The 24,226-nt window shown below is 46.2% G+C and overlaps 1 protein-coding gene across 1 annotated transcript in view; it reads right to left on the bottom strand.

Moving 5' to 3' along the window:
- Positions 1 to 307: 307 nt before the first annotated feature.
- Positions 308 to 24,226, bottom strand: part of LOC144147143 (TWiK family of potassium channels protein 7-like) — a 219,082-nt gene continuing 195,163 nt past the window's right edge. Inside the window, exon 3 of the mRNA XM_077679213.1 lies at positions 308 to 3,047. Within this exon, the coding sequence (XP_077535339.1) occupies positions 2,634 to 3,047 (414 nt within the window). The 3' untranslated portion in view covers positions 308 to 2,633. The remainder of the gene's footprint in view (positions 3,048 to 24,226) is intronic.

The following is a 24,226-nucleotide window of genomic DNA, read 5'->3' as shown; positions in this document are numbered from 1 at the left end:
ACTCAGACTCAATGCTGAGCAGCACATCTGCGCTCACTCAAACTCACAGTCAGCGCAAAACTCCGAACTCACTCGGACTCAAAACTCAAAATGTACTCTAACTCAAAATGCACTCGTCACTCAAAATGTACTCAAAACTCAAAATGTACTCAAAACTCAAAATGTACTCAGTACTCAAAATGTACTCAAACTCAAAATGTACTCAAACTCAAAATGTAATCAGCACTCAAATTGTACTCAAACTCAAAATCTATTCAGACTCAAAATGTACTCAGTACTCGAAATGTACACAAATGTACTCACAACTCAAAATGGACTCAGCACTCACTCGGTCTCAGGCGTACTCAAACTCAGTCGGGCTCAAACTCACTCAAGCTCAAACTCACCATGCTACACTCGCCTCGCGCTCACTCAAACTCAAACTCACACGTGAGTTTGAGTCCAAATGAGTCTGAGTGAGTGGACTCATGAATGAGTTCGCCGACCTCTGCATGGCAGCCCATACCATGTTCGCCTTCGAAACAACCAATTTTTCACTCTGCCTCGCTATACCTCAGGTGGCGAACCTCTGTGGTGCTCTCGCGGCTCACGAGCCAGACACCCCGTAATAGAGGTTCTAACCCACTGTGTTCGTCTGCGAAATCACAATATATATAATGAAGATTCGGTGTGCAGTGTACAAATTTCAAGTAATCATGGTACTAGCCGCCTAATGGACATAATCGCACATGCTTGTTTTATTCAACAAAACACTTTATTTTCCCTTAATATCCTCATTTTCGGGCACCTAAAACCAGTACCGTCCACAGTGCGTTGCTTCAGCTCAGAAGCTTGACGACAACCACATTCTCTGTCAATGCGAAAAAACGAGAAATGTAATCACTGTCGGTGATACAGAAGAACAGCAACGAAGAGACGCATGTGCAGTCTTCGTTAAAGCAGTGGGCATGCTGTTTTCATCTTTTGAGCGCAGGATATGCTGTAACTTCTTCATGAACAGGTTCAAGTTATTGGCAGGACTGAGAGGACGTTCGCATTCACTGAAACACGAACTTGGAGGCGCCGAGATTTTGCGCAGATAAACGTGAATTAGGTGTCATTTAAACGAAATAATATTTAGTTTTCGATTGAGAAATACAACAGAAGTGAACCTGTCAGTGTGTAAACACATGCGGTCAGGTTTACTTTTTGCATCTCCGAAACGCCCGCATTCATACACCGCATTAACTAAGTTCCCCTTCCCACAGAAACGAAACAAAATTAAGCAAGGCAGCTCTAACCGTAGAACAGTTTCTAATTCGCCGCCATAAAGGCTTGTGGTTACACGCCGCAAAGAAGATACGCCAAACATCAAATGGAACGAAGGGAGCGTATAACTTTGTTCACAATAACAATTCTGCGCGCTTTTTACATATACAAAACGTAACATCACAAGTTTCATTTCACAGAGACGCTAGAGAGCAGTAACGTAACAAAAAAATGAACTTCACGCTACAGGAACAATGCGTATACAACTAAGTAAAGACGCCGCGTTACTGCCACACTAAAAAGGCTGTACGTTGCCTGTAATGGTTTTCTATACAAGGGAGGTAAATGCCGATTTCTGTGCCACGAGAAGTGCCCTTGGGACAAGAGAAACGAGACAAGTAAAAAAAAGAAAAGACGGTGGTAAAGTTGGCCAAGGCATACATCTGAGTCCGGTATACGTATACCAAAGAGTGTTCAGGAAAGTCACTTGAACAGCACAAAACACTAGAGACGCGTCAACGCGGGCACGCACACCGCGCAGCAGTTTTCAGAGGTGCGGGCAACACAGCGGCCTTTGTATCACAAAAGCGACGTCCAGTGTGCGCTGCTTCGAGCCCAGAATAGCGGAGCAGCACGGAACGACGTGCGCGCGGAACGCACAGAGAACGCTGCACAAACTCGTTGAGACGACGTTCAAACTTTGCAAACTTGTCGTCCGCGCAGGCGGCCCGAGCTCTGTTGAGGACGGCACAGTGGAGCGCAAGTTCCGTCGTCGAAGACAGCGGTAGTCGGTCTCGATTCAATGACTGGTACACACAGTTTTTTTCCTTTGCAAATCCTGCCCCTTAACACAGTACGCAGATCACTCCGACTTTGGGCGAGGCCGTCTCGGTTTAACGATGGGCACAGCCGCTTCCCGAACTGCCTGGACGGGTCACGACAACATTTCATGTCGAACAGCGAGATGTTAAATGGGAAGGGCCTGTAGTTCATGGTTCACCACCAGATCGAGGATGGAAGGCCTTGCGTGACCAGGGCAATGAAAAAACGAACGTTTTGAATGGGCCACCTGCTTTTATTATACTTGTTGCACCTACCAGAAAGTGCGTCGGCGCACCTAGAATACTTGAGCTACGGCCTGTCCCACGGCAATACCAGGACGATGGAAACCTCGGGCCAACGCAGTTATCGTTGTTTCCTTGATCCCGTTACCCCTGCTTTAAGCCATTTTTGCACGCCCGAAAGTTTCACCACGTAGCCCAGCTGGTATCTTTCTCTCTCGACAAGGCGTCGCAATTGCGAGAGATCCAATCCTCCAGCGAGCCGCCACCGCAGGAAACCTCGTCGTAGGCCGACCGCACAGTGAAGATGCGAGACGCCGTTCCTCAGGAGAAGTCTTCGTCGTCGTCGGCATCCTTGATGATGCCGATGCGCTTGCCACAGTTCCTCACTTTGTAGATGACCTCCTCCTGCATGAGGTTGAAGCACATGGCGATCAGGGCCATGCCCACGAGCAGGTACAGCGAACAGATGACCAGCTTCTCCTGGGAGCCGCTGTCGGAGACCACGGTGTCCCCGGGCACCAGGTCTCCGAAGCCGATCGTGCTGAGCGTCACGAAGCAGAAGTAGGAGCCGTCCAGGAACTCCCAGCCTTCCCAGAGCGAGAAGATGACGGCGCCGCCGGAGATGTAGCCGATCATGATGACGAAGCACAGCGTGATGGGCACGGAGACGCGAGGCTTGCTCACCCCGTCGTCGTACACGTCGTCGTCGCCAGTGGCCAGGTTCTCGATCCGAACCTGCGCAACGAAAGAAGACGCACGCTGTGACGCCATTCTCCATTAAAGCAGCAAAGAACGTGCTAGTTTCGTTTTCCATCCATTACGGGCCCTGTTGTAGCGGACACACTTCGAAGAGGTACCACATAGTTTTGTCTGCGCAGCGAAGACTGTTCCTTGAACAGTTTAAAAAAAATGACGTTGGCTCCAAAAGAGGTACGAAAGGCAGGGTGAATAGGTCTATTCCTACTGCCAAGTGTATTTTATTCTCAGACCCAGCCCCCCAAACAAGGATTCCTTTGGGCATGCGGAGCGTGCGGCCCAAACTACCAACGTGTTTTCGCAAACCGTCATTCAGCCCAGAATGGTGATCTTGACATCTCGCTTTAAGAACCATCACTAAGGTGTTTAATAAAACGGATTTCATCAATTTCTGTGCATGTGTCTGGATTTTCTTTCCGAGATCTACATCAGGGGCCCTAGGCACATGCTTACTTATCAGTGCGGGTGCAGAAGGCCTTCCGTTACTTATTAGCGAGATTTTCCGCTAGAGATCACCACTTGCAAGATAGGCAGGGGAGAGACGTGACAAAAATGCGGTCGGTTTGTATGAAGCGCAAGTGGCATCGGTGAGTTTATTTTGAATAATACGGTGAGTTTGAGGCGCTATGTTTAAAATGAAGGGTAATTATCCCATCGAGTATTGCTTTCTGGAGCAAAAAAAGGCTACTGCGGCAGCAAACAAATTTTAATATTCGGAATCGAGAAGCTCGATTCCGGCGTCAGATGGACGGTTGGCCTTCTACCACGCAGACTGTGTCATGCCACAAGTTCACACGGAGCACAATTCTACACCACGAGCCTACAAAGAAATCAGTGTAACACCAGATGAAATCCAAATTTGCACAATTTCGTCGTTTCAACGGTTCATGTGCGGTACCATGCGTTGCCTAGGTAAAATAGAACTTTTTTCTGCGTCCCTCCAGGACATTGTTGGCACTTTTCTGAAACACGTCAACTACAATGCAAACGTCTGTCATTATTTTGCCATCTTGAAAGTCAAGTTAAAATTGATATTGCCGCGGTGACACTAACGACGAAGAGACACCCGTCGATGCTGTCGAAGACGCCCGTTGTCAAATGATGTGCATCGGGTTTCCCTTCAGCTACTGTAGATACTGTATATATGTAGTTTAACATAATTATCGCGTCCCCACCTTCTCACAGTTTTGGTGGAGGTTATGAGGTATGCGGAGGTGCGGGAATAATTTTGTTAAAGTACTTATACACCTTATACTTAAAGGGAAGGCTGAGAGAACTGCATTTGGCTACAATTCAGCTTCATCTTCCGCGGACGTCGCCTGCGTTATCAGTGTCGCAGTGACATTACGGAGGGTTTCCGTGCTGAAACTGCACCTGCGCTATAAAGCGAGTGGTTAAGTCAGAGCAGTTGGGGTCCTGTACACGGGTAGTTTTACAATAAAACGGGTAGTTTTATTTTTCTACTACATTATAAAACAACCGCGCTGCCCGAATCGGATTTGCGTCCTCTAGCTCAGCAGCCCAAAGCCTGAGCCACTGAGCCACCGCTGCGGATGCCATTTTTAGAGTTCTCGATAAGGAAGGGTCCTTGCCTTCCCCTTTCAACCACCACTCAAAGAGAATTTGTCGTTACATTCTAACGGATAAAGTTATATTTTCCGTCTTTGTAATGCTTCAATCTGGCGCTCTCAGCTAATTTTAGAGATGCTCTGACATGGGACTGTTGTGGTAAATAATCCATGTGACAACCACGGGGACGCATTGAACCAAAATGTCCTGGAGGCTACGATTAATCATAGCAGACACTGCATGTGAACGTGCTGTCACGGGGGTTTTGGCTCCACAATCAACAATAGCGGCACCAATTTCCCACACTTCTTCGTCTGAAATGATTTGTGCAAGATTTCGTGCGTTACTTTAGTTGACATGCTTACAGGATCGGAAACATGGCCCAATGTTATTCGGCGGATTTTATCAACAACTCCATGAATATGTTTCACGATTTCCGGAGCGCATCACCCGAACTCGGCGTATAGTGCGGGTTTTGTTTTGGATTGTTGTGGGGAGAGGTGCCGATGCACTCATCCAAAAATAAACAGACTTCAGCAGCGGCATGAACTTCATTACATTCCGCTTTGACAATGGCAGCCATCTGGTTCTTCAAAATAAATTCTTAAACAGCAAACTCGTCCGTTTCTATTTTCGTGACAAGTGCTTATATTCCCTCTTCAAGAGAACGTGAGACTTGAGACTGCAACGCTTCTCGTTTGGCTCTAATTTGTGGTAGTAGCTAAGTGCAGCTCATGGTGCGTACTGCAAAAAAAGTTAAGCTAGTCGACCATATCTCGCCTGAAACAAATTTGAAAGTGAGACCTTCCAGCCATGACGTCACCACACAAGTTGCGGCGCAGTTTCATACAAATTTACTAAGCTTACCAAACGTTCCTTGCACAAGTTTGTTTTCCCGTTGCATTACGCGCATGTTAAACATCACGCCGATAGTGCCTGTTCGATAGTGTGTGCCTGACATGTACTACAATTTCCCACCTGTCGAATTTGTCCTTGTCATCAGCCCAATTTCACAGCGTTATTGAGAGGCCATGGGCAATCGGACGTCGCAGTTGTGGCTTCCCCGACGAGATACAGGCATGCAGATGGGAGTCAAACCACACAAACATGACAACACAAGCAAACTGTGATCGGAAACATTAACCTCGCATTAGGAAAACGGCATTTTGAAGCACTGTAATGACCAGGCAAAATATCACAATGATATTCGTATGTACGCCGGCAAGTAATAAAAAATGGCTTTACAATGCATACGAGAGAGAGGGAGAAAGGAAGAAAAGATTTGTTGAAATCTTAAGGTGTTACCCACTAATGGCAGGGCTTGCTACTCTGTGACGGTAAGCAGTGGAATGGCACGGTAGCGATAAGTAAGAGGTGGGGGCCGCACAGGAGGAATACATCACGACATCGTGATACATATGGACGGTGATAACTACAATATACCACCACTCTTTAACCCATTTATTATATATATATATATATATATATATATATATATATATATATATATATATATATATATATATATATATATATATATATATATAGTAAGAAAATGAGGGGCTCGTTGAGGAAATACAGAAAGATTGGTTAGCAGTCTACAACGCCAAAGGAGGCATAGGGGTGTGGTTAGGCTCTTTTCTTTTTCACTACGGTTAATTAAGTAAACATTTTTTTTTATTATACAGAAGAAAGAAAGAAAGAAAAACACGCGCCCAGAGTGGGGACCGAACCCACGCCTTTCGATTACATGTCGAATGCCTTACCAATTCGGCTATCTGGGCGACTGTGTTCTCCTTCACTTTCTGGGCTATTTATATTTACTAGAAGTGTATCTAACGCTTGAGGGTGGTAGCCAGCGCCACTCTGACTACACGGGGAGAAGGTTTCTTTTCTTTCTTTCTTTCTTCTGTATAATAAAAAAAAAATGTTTACTTAATTAACCGTAGTGAAAAAGAAAAGAGCCTAACCACACCCCTATGCCTCCTTTGGCGTTGTAGACTGCTAACCAATCTTTCTGTATATATATATATATATATATATATAGCGAATCGGAAATGGGAAATGAGGGGCTTTTTCACCACTTTCTTTATGACTCAACAAAATTCTTCATCTGTTTCTAAGACCTACCGCATTAACCCCTTTGCTTTACGAGGTTTTCTTGACTGCCAACCCTTATTCTGTCTCCATATAAATATATATATATATATATATATATATATATTGGTTGGCAGTCAAGAAAACCTCACAAAGCAAAGGGGAGAATGCGGTAGGTCATAAAAACATACGAAGAATTTTTTGAGACAGAAAGAAAGTGGTGAAAAAATGCCCGCCAGCTGGTATCCGAACCCACGACCTCCAGAATACCGGTCTGGTTGGATGACCACTACGCTACCGGCGGGGCTGTTTCCCCAGCATTTTCCGGGGTATTTACGTGAAGGTATTTTTTGTTTCCTGCACTTGGGGGTGGTAGCCAGCGCCACTCGGACTACTCGGGGTGAAGGGGACCTTCTTTTTAACCCCCAGGCCGTGACTTGAGTGTCTACGACATGTCGAGAGTGGTCGACCAGCGTTGAACTCTCTTAAGCTACCTTTGGCACCAGGACTGTCCGTACAGAGGCCCTCGCTCTGCATGTAGCGAATAAGAATAGGAACTGAGGCGATCGTTGAGCTGAGACAGAAATATTGGTTGGCAGTCAAGAAAACCTCGCAAAGCAAAGGGGAGAACGCGGTAGGTCATACACTGTAAAAAAAATGGCCAATTTTACAGAGAAAGCTGCTGGTAAAATGTTGCGGGACACATTTCCGCAATTTAGACACGGGAAAGAATTTTAAGAACGGACATTCCGTAGTACGAAAAGGCTGTAACAAAACAATCACTCCGTTTCAAAAAGCACGTCTTTGCGTAATTGTGATAGAACCTTCAGAAAAAAAAAAATACTTCGACGAGGAATCGAACCCGCGACGCTGAACGAAGGAGCACGACGCTCGAGACCACTGCACCACCGCACGAACGAAGCACTTGTGCCGAACAACCTGTATACTACATGGATGCCCACCCTGCGTGTGCCATACATCGGTGTTTACTAGCTGGCTTACAGATTTCCTGGCGGATAAAGTGCGATTTCTTAAATAGCGCTTGCGCAGAAAAGTTCCGCGAAGCCCCCACAATAATTGATCGCCATCAACTCCGCTGTTTGGAGAAAGCGGTCACAAAAATGTGTGTGACTGGCTGTGACTCCGATTTCGCACTGCATGAATAGTGCTTGCTGTGCTTTGGTTTTAAGATTTAGGCTAAATACTTCGGCCGATTCCTTGAGAACTAAATTACCTTCCGCAACTCTGCTTCTCCACGCAAATGACCTTATATTTTCTACAAGTGTGCCGGTCGCACAAGCATGTGCAGTTTGCAGGTCCGGGGCAGCGACGTCGCCGGAGCGTCGTAAAGACAAGATGCAGCGCTCGTGTTGAGCGGTATGGGCCTCATGGTCCTAACTAAGTTTAGTACACTTTAGACACTAATGAAACAGAGCCGCATTCATTACGCCACGAATGTTGTCGGGGCGCAGTTTTCGCTTCTCGATCGATTCCCGACGATCGACACGACAATATATTTCTTGCAGTTATTAATAAACTGATCTATCTCTGTTCTGCATCATACAGAGGGAACGCCCGTATTTTTCTAAGCAGAAAAAGATTCCGTTTGACGTGTAACGGAGAGAGTATCCGTATACTGAGGGACGGAGCGCACTTTCGTTAAATTACGGGTGTTTTCTTTGTTCTGCATCAAACACAACACGGCTCTGTTTTATTACGGCCATCTGGTCCGTAATTTGTCCGTAAAATTACGGATTGTTCTTACAGTGTAGAAACAGATGAATAATTTTTTGAGACAGAAACAAAGTGGTTAAAAAATGCCCGCAAGGTGGTATCCGAACCCACGACCTCCAGAATACCGGTCTGGTGCGATGACCACTACGCTACCGGAGGGGCTGTTTCCCCGCCACTCGGACTACTCAGGGTGAAGGGGACCTATATATCTATATCTATATATATATATATATATATATATATATATATATATATATATATATATATATATATATATATATATATATATATATAAGAAAAAAATTTTTGAACAAGGTAAAAGCACGACTGTTGCCAACGTTTCAGCAAAGAGACTTGCAAAGAGGCTTGCTGACGAAAGCAAGTCTCTTTGCTGAAACGTTGGCAACAATCGTGCTTTTACCTTGTTCAAAGTTTTCTTTTCTTGTGTTCTCTACCATCTTCAAAAGTTCAACTGCTCCCTATATATATATATATATTTCACAGGAGCTCTTCCGGCGCTGAGTCCGTGAGGTGAGACCAGAAAACAAAGCTTTTATGACTAGCACCTCCTTGTCATATACTATCCATTCTTGCAATGAGTGTCCACAGCTGATTAGACGACGGCAACGACGCAATTTAGCGTCCGTAGAAGCACGACAAGCACACTCGGGTGAATAACGCCACCGTCGGAAACTGTATCTAACGGAGACGACACTTACGGGTTACTAAAGGAAGCCGTGAACCAGATGAACACACAGCGCGCACGCCGCGTACAAACACATACCACCCACAACTGTTACTTTTGCCACTGTTTCGCAGCACTTTGTGTTTATTTCGCTGAAACACAAAAGCCGTTTCTGTCGCAATCCCCGCTTTAAAACAGCCGCCACGCTCCCTTTGCCGTCGAGTTCATCGGTCCGTTGTCGCTGATACAAAATAAATGGGGCAGGGCACCGCGCTGTGTGTTACTCTCTCTCCAATGAGGGAAGGCGGAGAAAGAGCGGACCGGGACAAAATCAAAAGACAGCGTTGGGATTTACCAGCTCTAGGAGTAGTCGAGGGCGGTGACCACATCATCTTTTCGCGCGTGTATGGCCAGTCAAAGCGTGTCACGGTAAACCTCGGTCGCGTCTGGCAGTAACAGCGTGCAAGCGCGCTTTGTGTACGGACCACAACCTAACCTGGTAAATAACCTAGTACGCAGAACAAAAGCATTATCTTCGTGCCATTAAACGTTATTAGCCGCTGGGCATTGGCGCTGCTGTTTCTTTATTCACTAAAGGATTTACTTTCCCAGAGAGCGGTTGCGTGCATCTGCGTAGTTAGCGTAAATAAGATTTATTGCCGATGCTCTTACAGAAGGGCGTCGTCGTGTAAGCAGTGCGTGGTTTTAGACGAAGCACGGTAAAATAGCACGCACAATCTCTGCAAGTGGGGTGCACAGGAATAGTAATTAATTAAACTTGACGCGTGCTCAAACGCGTGTTTCAAAATTGGACGAATATTTAAACTCTGGAATGTGGGAACTCTAGCACAACTTTCGTCAATGTGAAGAAATCTCCACGAGCTGCTTGGTCTTACTTTTATCGGATTGCCCGCCAGGGAAGCTGGTGGCGCCAATTTCAGAATTCATCCGGAATACACGATTCTGCTCACGTGCCCTGTCATTTATGCATTAACGTGTTTGCAAATACAAAATTTTCAACGACCACTTTGAATTGGTCGTATCTAATTTACAAACTTTTCGCTTCAACTTTAAGTATTTTAAAAATTTGTCAGATTTTATTGTTGTATTTTCAAGTTTGGCATCCCTAAATTTCTTTGAATTTCTTTATATATCCTTGTCCCCATGCGATGTCATCTTAACTATCTCTGTTTTAGATCCGTCCTTCTTTCCCCTGGTTAGTGGCGTACCCCATGACCGCACAGCGAAGAAATTAGGATAGGGGTTTGCCTAATTTTAGCATAGTACGCATTTCCTCTATGGAAAGGGCGTTTAGAAATGGAAGATGCAAGGAATATGGCCTTGCAACTAAAAAAAAACACGACTCCGTTCGTTAGAAGAATAGTGGTTGCAAAACTTTCACGCATCAAACGATCTTGCACATTTGTGTTGAAATAATGTCTTTATTAAAAAGGCTCGGCCCGGTGCGCCCTTTAATGGAACAGCGGAAACAACCGACCGCGTTTATGTGATGAGACTGTTTGAAACGGAAGAATGACTGCAAACGTTAGTCAAGCAACGCCGTTTCAATCATCTGAGAGCTACTGCTGAACTTTCAAGTTGAATGCTCTGTCCAGAAGTTCGCCATATCGCCTTGCTTTCATACTGAATTGCGAATTTGTGCAGCAATGTTCTCTAGCATAGTCCGAGTTCAACGTGAGACCTGGCTTTGCTTTCATTATCCCGTTAATAAGTGGTTTTACCAAACTGCACAAAGTTGGAATCCATTGGGTACTTCTATCAGGAACAACTTCTGGCCATTATTTGTAGGAAAAGCGGCGATTTCTTCAAAGCGATTTCTCTCAGGGCACGTGAACACAGGAATGAAAAGGCGGTTCACGTCCCCGATAGTTGGTGCCTAGGCGGCCGCTTATATCGGCGCTTTCTGAGAAAATAGGTTTGAGCTCTCTCGACTGCACACTTTAAGTCCGAGCTATAAAACGCCTCGCGGATGGAACGCTTTCTAAGGAGCCGTTTCTGTTACGGATTCCGGCTTGTTTATTCAACGGCCATTCAAAGCTTTCGCATTAAAACAGCAGAATACTCAAAATGCCACCTTGTGGTACTCAACATCAGCCAATGATCCATTGGGAGCTAGCACCTGTATCTTGCATTCAAAGAAAACGAAATTACAGAAAGACAGCTGGACAGCTGCCTCCGATGCCCGTAGTCACTAAGTTTATGTGTAGCAATAAGTTCTGAAGATTTTCTTCGAAGGATCTGAAAAATTGAAAAAACTTTTTTGCTGCGCTCGTATGTCCCGATTCTCTCAGTGATTTTCAGGTATTGGACAGGACTCCTTGCTTATTTTAAGAGAAAGCGGACAGACCCTCAGCACAAGGCTGAGTTGACACCTTTTTAGCATTGTGCGCAACACTGTGCGCACAGCTCCACCTCCAGTCTCTAGGTTATCTGCACGTCGACCAGCATAACAGGAGCGCACCAGTTCCATTTCCGCAGCCCCGTTTGAGCCACTTCACACGCCACACAGCACAGCGAACCAGGTGAGAATACCTTAGCAATTTACATTTCAAAAGTGCCCAGACTTGTGTGGAGGCTGGGCCGATCAGGGAACGTTCCACGCGAAACCCGGCAGTGCCTCATTTTACTGAATTTTTCAACACTGAAAAGGTATTCAAATGCTTTTGGGCTTCCGTACTGCGCTTCCATCCGATCTGCTTTCAACTCACTGCAATCGATATCCTCAACCAGGTTCTCATTTAGCTTCGCTTTTGCAGTCGCTGATGCATTGCCAAGCTCCTAACATTGCAGGTCTTTGAAAGGAGACGACAGCTTTGCTTTTCACCGCTGAACACTGCTTTTCCACTGTGCCCGGTACATCGACCCAGCCTGGCTAGGTTATTCAGTGTAGTGCTTCCGTTTTAGGACGACCAAACAACCAATATCACCTGCCTGAGGCTCCCGCACGTTGTTTGGTTTTAGGAAAGGCGACAAAGTTACGCTTGGCTTCATTTTCTCTGTTGATGCGCACCATTGAGTGAGAAGCAGAAGCGAGTTTTAGCTGACCGTTTCTCCCGGTACGCTCCGCTCTGATAGCAAGCGGGAGCGCCAATGCGCATGCGCGGCACGCTTGGCGGCCGGTTGTGCTGAGCGCCGCCGGTACCAGAGCGGACCGTCAAAAACGGTCAGGTAAAACTCTCCAGTATTTGCCTATTGCGGATTCACAGGTCTCGCTGGTAGAATCATTATTGAGCTCGAATGTGCTCCTTGAAGAAGCTCGACACACACGCACGCACGCACGCGCACGCGCACACGCACAGACAGACAGACAGACAGACAGACAGACAGACAGACGCGCGCGCGCGCACAGACTACAGGGTGGTATTTCCTGTTAAGGCCTAGGGTTCGCTATGACTGGGTGTGAGCTCATCACGAGTGATTGTCTGAAATCGAATGATGTTTCGCGTTTGAAGATAATTATGATAGATAAATTCGGCAAGCATTGCTTTTTAAAGCGACGCTTTATATGGCCAGGCGACAGGAAATCCGGTGGTCCCGTGTACAGAGAAAATTACTCCGGTGCATGCAAACAAACTAGCTTGGAGAGGAAATAGAAGTGAGAGGAGAGAGATTGGCTGGGATTATAGACATAATAGCTGCACTCTCGCTTCTACCGACACTGGTAAGTGGTAACGGCGCATCGGACAAAGCGAGAAAGTCTCCCTCGCAGCAAATCCCGCGGGCAGCGAGCTCCTGCGGGAAGCGCAGTTCAGTGACAGCGGCGGGCAGGGGCTGCGGCGGTGCGGCTGGATCAGCGTCAACGTACTAATGGCAAACACCGGCCGCAGGTTACAGCTTCGCTGATCGACCACCTATACGGAGTGAAACGACGCATTTTGTTCTCTGTGCCTCACCATATACTGCTTTCAAACCTTAGTAACTGCACAAGCAACAATGGTGCCGCAATGGTGCCACAAGTCCTGGCGACTAGTCTAGCAGTTACTTGTTTCTATACTTGGCATTCCCGTCAAAAGAGTAATGATCTACATGGGGAATAACTTTTATCCTGAATTAGAAGCAACATAACCGATCCTGTGTGGCGCAACTGCTTACCCAAGTTTTTATTCGGCGGCAGAGATGTGAAGATCTGCATACTTTTTTAATAAAGTGCAGCAACTACTGGGTTCTTTAGGAATGTTCGTGAGTTGTTTTTTTGAGTACGCACCCGAGGCCACACGTGAAGACAAACGCCATTGTTGCCTTTATTTCAGTGTACCGAACATACTCGAGGACAGTTACCCGAAACAATTGGAAGAGTTAAGCCCACAGGGTATGTTAACTAAAGAATCGAGCGACGCCATAACGTGCGCTAACTGCGGGCAAGTACTTAACGCCGCCTTTGCATGAGGTTTCACTTAAAGAAATTACTTCGCATTTGATATTCCCAGTTTGATCCCTGAACGTACCGTGCAACTAATTCCATTCAGTATTTTCTGTACGGCATTTGAACGCAAGTAGACAGCACCAAGCTTTCACTGTCTGCTGGGAAGTTCAAATAGCACTAAACTTAAAAAAAAAAAAAAAAAAAAACATGCCCGTGCAGAATTTATGTGTTCACATTTAACGCTGCCAATTTTTAGAGGCCTCATTCCTGCAGACTGAAAACAGCGAAAGGCCACTCCAGTTCGCATATCGTTGAAAAAATGCTCTTCATTAAATTATTATCCCATTTAATTACCCACGCTACCCTGCAAGGTCCTGGAGATTGTCTGTACGCATATTACACGCTTGTTTGATTCTAACCATTCTTTTTTTTTAATTTCCGGGCCGCATGGCTATAGGAAGAGTTTCTCTGGCTCCATCTTTCAGTCTGGCGCTTTTATTCTCGACTGCGCGGAAGAATTTGACCAAATATTTCATTAGACGCCTTCTACTTAAACCTTCGACATTCAATAAAAATGGCGACATCCTAGTGCCCGTGTAGGTACACGTGCACTGGGATGTCACTGTTCAGAGTGGGGTATTGCCAAAAATAAAGATGAGGGGGAGGAGGAGTAAACTATTTAGGCGAGCCTTAGGTGCTGATGCTTGGGCATCGGCTTGGTGGGGGGTTTCCTCTCGTCCGGGAAGTCTAAAATCTTCCCCGGTAACCCCAGTCATGCATTAAGTAACCATCCCTGGTTCACTCCAGTTTCTGATTAACATCAATAATCAACCAACTCCTCTATCCTCTAACATACGCATGTTTGCACACACAGTATTATTGCTAAGGCGTTGCGCTGCTGAGCACGAGGTCGCGGGTTCGATTCCCGGCCGCGGCGGCCGCTTTTCTGATGGAGGCGAAAAGCAAAAACGCCCGTGTGTACGAGATTTCGTCGCACGTTAAAGATCCCCAGGTGGTCGAAATTAATCCGGAGCCCTCCACTACGGCGCGCCTCATCGCCTGCGTTGCGTCGGCGCGTTACACCCTACAATCAATCAATCAATCACAGTATTATTAATGGCACACAAAGCAGTGCTTCCGATCATACGTCTCTTTAGAATTACCTACGGAGCATGCAAGGATGGTAAAACGTTGCTAATGGAACTTAACCTAACAAATGTAACGGCATCTCCTTCCAACGCCGTCGAAAATATTTGTTTCCCCCAAAAAGTTGCTATCACCACACTACGATAAGTCCTTTCATACAAATACCTCGGGATCATCTTCTGCAGTGACCTACTGTGGTCAGCGCACGCTACTCACATAATTTTATTTGCGAACAAAAAAAAAATGTTCAGACGCCCTTGATGCCCCGCCCCGCGAAACGTGAAATTACAAGCCCAACAATCAATCCTATCAATGAGAATCCGCGTCCACTATCTGGAACCCGCATCCACTATGTCTCATCAATCAAATGGATCGCGCTTTATTCGCAAATAACGCCCGCATATCGACACCGGGAGCACAATCTGGCTGATCATTGATGGAATCTCGGCACCGCGTTTCTAGTTTTTTCGTTTTCAGAATTTCTTTTCTTCCAGATCACTCGGCAACGGATCTTACATTCTTCCCTCTCACGCCACGCGGTTTAAAAACGCCACCATCACTTGCAACAAGGTGGGGGCGGACGTAGGTGCACGGTCACTCTTCAGCTCCATTCTTGTTTCATGCAGCAACAGACGGGAACGGCCTTGCTAACCAAGTCACAGCAACAAACTGCCGTACAACCTTTCTGAACACCATAACGAATTACCTTGTAACATTTTAAATATATCTTTCACTCCCTTCTGTACGTAGCCACCCTTTCCGGATTACCCTTTCGACTGAGTCTTTAAAAATGCAATGCACTGGTTACCACGCCAACTATAAGAAGCGACACTCTGTGGAAGATGCGCTAGATAGTTTTCGGCGACTTCGTGAAGGTCTCCAGTTCACTCGTGGAGCACTTGCTCCCCGAACCCCTCAAGTTCCGGAAAATTATGCATAGAAGGAAGCCAGCCAGCTAGAACTCCAGAGACACAGAAGCATTTGTTCTGCTTTGAGTTTGCCCGCTGAAAGCCTTTTCTTGGAATCTTCCTTAAATCTGGCACTCACAACATGCAGGGGCCTTTTGAAAAGCCAGTTGATAGGTTACAATCTGCCAGTTTCCCGACTATTGTCGGGAAACTGGCGGTGGCTGAACGCCTGATTGAGGCACTGAAGCTGCTCAATTTCAAGAAGACGGACGGCAAGGGGCGAAGAACACAAACGGATGCACAAGGCGGCCCAGTACACGAATAGGGTGGATAATCGACATGGTGCTCGGCTAGTGCTGTTGGCTCTGCCCAAGCGCGTCATGCGAAGGGGCTCAACGTGAAAAAAGTACGCACGACCCCCTACGTAAACCGCGCCACTTCGGTGCAATACGACATTACTCTAATAGATCAGCGGTAGAAGGGCAAAGGCTCACGGGTATGTTTTCTGCTCCCGCCCCTTCCGGTTCAAGAGCTCGGCTTCCACGTGCCTGTGTGCGTGCTGTTTACTTGTCAGGAAGTGTTTACTTTAAAAAATTGGCCGCGTATCTGCTCCTTTCGTTGCAAATCTCGACGCAAGACGACAGTAGACTGAAGCCCCTTACAAGTAAATGCATCGCTTCTCTTTCCCGCCCACCCCTCATGCTGTTCCTCTCCCGTCTCGTTCCTTCCAAGATAACAAGCTAGAGATGTGCTCAAGTCAATTTAAATTTACCGCGTTTCCACTGCTCCAAGTCGGGTGACTCGATTCCAGCGCTACCGTACGGTGGAGACGCGCGTGAATCGAAGCACCCCACTAAACATTTATAGAATCACGTTGCGCCACTCCACGAGCGTTCCAAGCGGAACGCAGAACCATGGAACCTTTCGTTGCTGTTGGCGTTCGATTTCCGCCTGGTAGCGCGGGCAAAAGCAGGCGACCGTTTTCTGAGGTTGATGTAGTATTTTATTTCCCATCGGAAAAAGCAAGCATCCGTAATATTTTTTTAAATAAAGGAACACTGCAAATATCACATGTATTGATTTTCTCCCTGATATTTGCGCAATGTCTTGTTCTCGTACAACAATGTTGACAAGTATGAACATTAACACCGGACTTAGACGTTCAGATTTGGCTGTGAGTATACAAGACCATTGCGCAGATAATTTTTCACTTTGGCCGGCTAGCTGAATCGAGTGACAGACGGACAGACAGACAGACAGACAGACCAAACTTTTCCCGTTTAAGTACCCCAAGAAAGACTGTCGTCTTTGAAAACCCTGGTAGCATCCATCAGTGTCATTCGTTAAAGGGACGATGCATGGGCGTTTTTCCTGGTGTAAACAAATAAACAGGCATACACGCACGTGAAAGCCACCGGTCTACAGGAGACCAAGCGAGCTCCCGAACCGAAAGTGGTGGGACCGTGAGCCTTTGCGCTTCCACCGCTTGCCAATATGAGCCACTGCGGTTGCACAGCGACTAAGGTGATGATAAGGGCGCGCTCGCCTTTACGAAGGTAAATATCGCCAAAAGGGAGGCGCACACACGACTGTGCGGGGGAACACAAGTCTCCAGGAAACAGATGGAGGCTGACCGAAATGAGAATGGCGTTCATAAACTAAGATAGCCCTGTTCCTGCAGTGATAAGGGCTCTTTTTAGCACAGAGTGCTAAATGGCCGCTCACAAAGAAAGATCTCCGTCACTCGACTTAGATACGTGAGCTTCAAACATCGCCAAACAGAATATCAACTGACCCAAAAGTTCGCCTCTGATGACTGCCTTTCTTAGCTTTCGTTGCTTCCTGGCCCATAGCGTAATCCTGCACTTCAGTAACTGGGTGTGCACATGTTAAACGATGCAGTGCCTCGTACTGCGCCTAACCTCTCATAGTGCCTCCCATTCACTGAAAAGCTCTCTCCTAGTGAGTCGTGTCATCCATACAATGAAATTTTGAGGCAGTTTACGGTCTAAACGCGGCCGCGATCGTTACGATTGAGGCAGATGCGCGTTGCAAGACTAAACCTACTCTCAATCACGTAAGGTAATCGCGTTTAAATGAGGCTATAACCGACGTGCTCGCTACAGTGTTCATCTCGCTGAGAACCGTGCCTGCGGTGCTCCTTTGTATGCATTTGTGCCATTACGAGGTCCTGATGATTTTTGGGAAAGCCCTAAACATACCGACATATGGACGTGACATGCGGTTTGACGAACGGAAGAGATGGTAACCAGGTTTGTAGGGCGCAGAAAGACAAACGGGAGCGCGAAAATCCGAAACACCGCATCAGCACCCGTATACGCAGTGACATATCCTAACAGGCCACGGAAAGGAGTCAATAGGCGGCGCAGCGATCGGGAGCCTCAACTCTAGTACACCGTACGCGTTTCGTTACTGGTCAACGCCACTCGCGTACTGGCAATTTTTGTAAATAAGCTGATATTTGTCATGCAAGGGACACCGCCGATATATAATCTGGAGGCAATTAGGTTTTTGGGAACAACTCGTAATTGCGAACTCAGCATTCAGATGCTGCTCTGTGTTGTCTGTGTGTGTGTGTGTGTGTGAGAGAGAGAGAGAGAGAGAGAGAGAGAGAGAGAGAGAGAGAGAGAGAGAGAGAGAGAGAGAGAGAGAGAGAGAGAGAGAGAGAGAGAGAGAGAGTCTATGAATACTGATGAGGGTAGCTGCTTAACGGCTGGGCATGGCTGGCGTAATTCATAATTAGTCGTTTGGCACTGTGCATAGCATTTATATTTAGTGTTCATACTCCGCCCTTCCAATATTTATGCTAGGCTGTAAAGCTCCAAATCATTTTTTTAAGGATCTCGCAGACCATTTCCAACTGAGAGTAGGCGGCTCTGCGGTATCCAACCGTGTGTTCTCTGCTGAATATTCAACGTAATTTAAAACGATGTATTATGAACCTTAAAAGTGACTGCCCTACGAAAAGTTGGACTAAAATCTGTGGAACAGCCTTTAAAACTGCCAGCCATGAAAAGTTACTGACGGCACCTGGCTACAGGAAAGTGGTACCTATAGAAACGATCAGCTGGTGCTTCAAGGGTTTTGTCTTAAAACGAGGAAGACAACCGCGGCCTGGTCGCCGGCGACAGTTAAAGGAGCGGACGTTTGATTTCTGTGGAGTCCATGTCCTCTAGCTCGTATAAAAGCTAGCATTTTTTATAGTGGAGTAACCACAAGGAATTCCTCAATAAATGGCCGGAAAACTTTTTTTAGTCTCGCCCTAAGCTTCCTGAAAGGTGGCGCCACGTAGCGTCTAAACGTGGCACTACCGTACGTGTCCAAACAACTCCGTCGGTTTCAATTCGTGATTCAAAAACCGCATAAAGGTGTATGAAAGGCTGCAGCTTATTACTAAAGCGTGAGCTTCCCGAGTGGAACCGATGGAGCGTTCTGTCGAAAAACAAACGCATTTCGCCTTACACAGGTTCGCCGAACGAAAAATTCTGGTAAGATTCTAGTAAGATTCTAGTAAGTTCTAGTAAGAAGTTCTAGTAAGTAAGATAAGTTCTAGTGAGTTCTAGTAGGCGTGAGCGTGAAACCGGGCTTTCATTGTGCCAAAAAATGTTACTTTACAGTCGCGAAAAAAGAACGGTTCCGCGTAAGACAATACAGACATCGATCGTGAAGAAGGAGTACAATTGTATATCTTTGTCGCATAGACCATAGAGTTTCATACTAATATATACTAGAGGGAAATCTGGCGCTGCATTCGCGGGCCGCCGTGGGCGCGCCATTGCAGCTAGCGACGTTCCTCGCCTCCTTGGTTTGGTTAGCCACATGGCTTCTTTTTCGTCTCGAAGCCAAAACGGGTAACATTGTTTTTTTGTTCATCTTCTATGAAGCTTCTCAATAATCCCTGACAAATAAAACTTTCTGGAGCTTTAATTTTATAATAACAGAACAAATTCGATTAACTCTCTGCAGCAATATTATTGCATTTTTGCAGCCAAAGCCAACTTTTCAGCCTGTTCAGGAGCCATGCCAAGGACATGTGGAACGCGTGCCTCCCGGTACATGACGGCACGCTCGCTGGAGCGCGGCTACCCTAGACAGTGGTGGCAGATTTCCCTCTAGTATATATTAGGATGAAACTCTGTGGCATAAACCACGTATCGGTACCAATTTAGATCGTTCGTAGATGCGTTTAAATAGCGCGCCAAAAGTCGTCGCATGGGTTCGTTCTTCGTTCGCTATCCGGGTCTTTGGAGGCTTGACAGTCGATTGGACGCACTTTAAGCGAACGTTAATTGGACGCTCTTTTAAATTTCGCGGCTCTCTCAACTTTGTTTAGGAAGGGATGGCAAATTTTTGTTTTAGATGGGGACTGGTTTTCAATACCTCTTTTCAACCCGCGTACACTTAAAAGTATGCGGCCACGAGGCTCACTGTAATGGTTGCCAGCATTCCTTTGGCCGCATACTTATTAAAGGAGCCATGAAGGCAAATTACGAGTTAGGTTTATTAGAAAGCCTGCTTAGTCCCGATAACAATGATACCAATATCATCGAAATCTTCGAACAAATAACGGAGATATGAAAGAAAACGTGTGCAGCAGTCGCGACCCTATAGCCGATTTCCCGCAACTATTCTATGACGTCACGGAACCTTGTTTGTGCGATTGGCGGCCGCCTAACTGACCTGTCGCGACGACACATGACTGGGCGTCTGTAATGGGGCCTCTAGTTCCAATTCGACCGCATCACTTGAATGCTAACGTGCAGTTAACGCACTGAAAATTATGTTTCATTGTTGGCCCGTATGACGTCGTTCTTTGTCATAACACGTCACTGTGGCGCAAAATTTGAAAGTTTTTAAATACTTCTTGCTTTCTTTCGTCAAAAAGCATCTTTTGTGGCTGTAATGGAGCTGAGTGAGATACTGAATCCTAGTTATTTCTAATTAAACGAAGTTGTATTTTCTCTTCATGGCTCCTTTAAGGCTGGCACTTCTAAACATTCCGCTTTCAAACGTTCTTGGGTCCCAGCATTCCTTTGGCAGCATACTTATTAAGGCTGGCACTTCTAAACATTCCGCTTTCAAACGTTCTTGGGTCCTATCAGGAAAAGCACTCATGTGCAGCTTTCCGGCTCATCGCAATTCTTTCAGAAGTAACTACTCTGCAGTTATTTAGCGTAATTCAAAGCATTTTCCCACTGCTAATGCTGATGGCGACAGCGTAAATTGCGCGGAATTTGAAGTTCTGCGCTTAACTCTACTACGTTCCAGAGTCAAGGAAACTATCCCATTGAAATGTATGGGCGATAACCTTTCGCAGCGAGTAAGGCAAAAAAACTATTTAGAGTTCTCGAGAGTTATTTCACAGTGTGCAAGTCCAAGTGGACTCTCTGCTCCATGCGAAATATTACTTTGCTGCAGTGGTTCCACTAGGTTCATGACAATTCGTAATTTTGAGCCAGAAAGCTGGGGATGTCTGTTCAAGTTGCTTTAAGCGATGCCCTTTCATTTGGAATAGACAGCGTATGATTCAGAAAAAAAAAATCGGTTGTCTGTCCGTTTAACTTTTGGGGGGCTCACTTCCTAGGATTACGATGAACGCGCCCAAAACTTGCAAATTCAGAATGTTTCAGGCACCGTGAGACGTAGTTCGCTAAATGTGAGGCGGGTTGTGTTTTTAACCTACGTTTAAAAGAAAACTTCAGTACGTATCCGCAGCAGAGGAAGCGCTCTTATTCGGAATAAAATCTCAAAAATTAAGTCATACGATTTAACGCACCCGACGTAAACCTGGGCCATGAGGCGAGTCGTAGTGGCAGACAACGGATTAAATTTGATCTTCTCGGGGTCTTTAACCCGCGCGGTGAATTTCGACACACGGCCGTTTTCGCTGTTCGCTTGCAACTGAAAAGCAGCCATCACGAGGCCGAGCAGCCGCACAACGCCTCAACCACTGAGCCACTGCGGGGGTTCTCTGAATTAAAATTAATGATGAATACAAACTGGCTATGGTTTTAGTCGTAACAGAGCAACAAAAGAATTATTTTGCAGCCTCCTAAAAAAAGGGTTGGCCCTTCTCTCATTGGGGCTTGCCACATCCGACGTGCTTCGGAAAATAGCCCCATCGCTAACGGAAAAAGAAATAACGTTTCTTTCCATCGTCAAAACGCAGGATTCTTGGTTCACCAAAGCCTGCAGAGCTAATTTTATTACACAAAGGCAGCAAGGCAACACGCTTGTATCGATGTGGAGCTTTACATCCCTGATCAGAGAATTAACTGAAGTGCGGTTTATTAGGAAATCTAAATGGATGCGCCTGCCAGTATTGCGCTTACGAATATAAACGAGCTCCTGTCAGTTCAGAATAAATGAGGGGTGCAAAGGTAAGACACGTTTCTTTGCCTCCATTCCAGCCCGCTCTCACTCCCTCTTTCTCTCCTTCTCTCGCGCTCCCTCAATGTGTAATTCCGTGTCTTCTTCCTTTGCCTCCCCCTTCATCTCGGATTCTCTCTCTACTTTCTCCCTCCTCCCCCGGCTCTCTTTCCACCTATCTCTAAATCTCTCACACTCAGTCCTCTCTCTCTCTCTCTCTCTCTCTCTCTCTCTCTCTCTCTCTCTCTCTCTCTCTCTCTAAACTTTCTCTCCTTCTCCTACCTCTCTACGTGCTCTCGGCTTCCATCTCTACTTCTATCTCTCCCCATCACCACCTCCCACCGTCTCTCTCCCCCTCCTCTCTCCCTCCATCTTTATTTCGCTCTCTCTCTCTCTCTCTCTCTCTCTCTCTCTCTCTCTCTCTCTCTCTCACACACACACACACACACACACACACACACACACACACACACACACACACACACACACACAAAACAACAAAGAAATTGGTAGCTCGGTTATGCTAAGAAACGCGGTGAAGTCACACATATCTTGGGCAATGTGGCTCAAACTGGCCAGTCCTCAGCTACGGGCCTATGGCCTGCAGTTAGTACCGCGAGCGTAGAGCTCCTCGCCGCGGGGACGCCAGTTTCACGGCTCCTGCTTTCGACGTGAGAGGGCGTCCCCGTTTGTTTTCTTCTTGACCCGCTGCCCACGTCAGCGGCGATACTCCTGGGCTCTGTTAATGACAGCCTTACCTTCTTCTTCGCAGCCATCTTGCTCCGTGTGTGCTGCGCGCGACAGCCTTTTCCTTTGCTCCCTCCCAGTTATCTCGCCCCCTTTTTCATAGTTCCTTTAAATCGAGCTTCTTGGGTTTGTTTTGTTCGCATAACAGCCAACGCAATATGAACCTTTAATTAAAAGAACACTGCTCTCCTCCTTATTAAGTAATTGTGTTTCGCCTCAAATACGCCGGGAGGTTCTTATGCGCTAAGCAATGTTGACATTATCGAACCATTCCACTGGTGCTAGTAGATGGGAAACTTCTTTGTCAACAGATTCTTTGTTACCACGGAGACGGTTACAAGTGGGCCGATTTTCACACTGCTATACAGTTACCCACCCGAAACAAGTTTTGTGCTGTGCGTAGAACAACCATATTACATGAAAACTGATTGGATGATTTTCTGTTCTCAGGGCAGCGCTGCTACCACTAGTCTCTGCGTCCTGATATGTGGTTTATAATAAATCCTCTTTTCACACCGTGCGTCGTCCAAAAATGACGACCATCAGTGTATATCGCCACCACAACGGCACATGCACGTCTCTTCAATCTGCTCACACCTACATTGCGCCTCTAGAGTGTTAAGCGACCCGCCGCGCTGGCTCAGTGGCTAAGGCGTTGTGCAGCTGAGCCCAAGGACGCGGGTTCGTTTCCCCGACGCGGCGGCCGCTTTTCCGACGGAGGCGAAAAGCAAAAACGCCCGCGTGTTCGAAATTTCGGCGCACGTTGAGGATCCTTAGGTGGCCAAAACCCGGAACACTCCACTACGGCGCGCCTCCTCGCCGGTGTATCGTCGGCACGTTAAACCTCATAATCAAACCATCTAGAGTCTTAACCATGACTCCCACCCCCTTGACTATGCAGCACCGTCCTAGAAATAAACTGGAGGCTCTGCACAGATGTAACGATCCTACGGCCAGAGCCGGCCACAATGACCATAAGTAGCACCTCCGTACAGAGATGGCGGGGGACGCACTCGATTTCAGAGGCGAAGCACCTGAAGTCCGAGGCTTGTCCGGCGTCCGTGCTGACGGCACAGCACCATGTAAATCACGTTCACAAAAAATTATATATATATATATATATATATATATATATATATATATATATATATATATATATATATATATATATATATATATATATATATATATATATATATATATATATATATATATAAATATATATATATATATATATATATATATATATATATATATATATATATATATATATATATATATATATATATATATATATATATATATATATATATATATGTGTGTGTATATATATAATATATAGGACAGAAAATAAGGGTTGGCAGTCAAGAAAACCTCGGAAAGCAAAAGGGAGGTTGCGGTGGGTCATAGAAAGAGATGACGAATTTTTTGAGTCGAAAAGAAAGTGGTGAAAAAATTCCCGCCGGGTGGGATCCGAACCCACGACCTCCAGAATACC

Source organism: Haemaphysalis longicornis, unplaced genomic scaffold (genome assembly GCF_048455015.1).
Source record: "Haemaphysalis longicornis isolate Haplotype H1 unplaced genomic scaffold, Haemaphysalis longicornis Haplotype H1 scaffold_7, whole genome shotgun sequence".
NCBI lineage: Eukaryota > Metazoa > Arthropoda > Arachnida > Ixodida > Ixodidae > Haemaphysalis > Haemaphysalis longicornis.
Note: the sequence above shows the minus strand (reverse complement) of the source record. Positions and strands in the feature narration are given on the sequence as shown.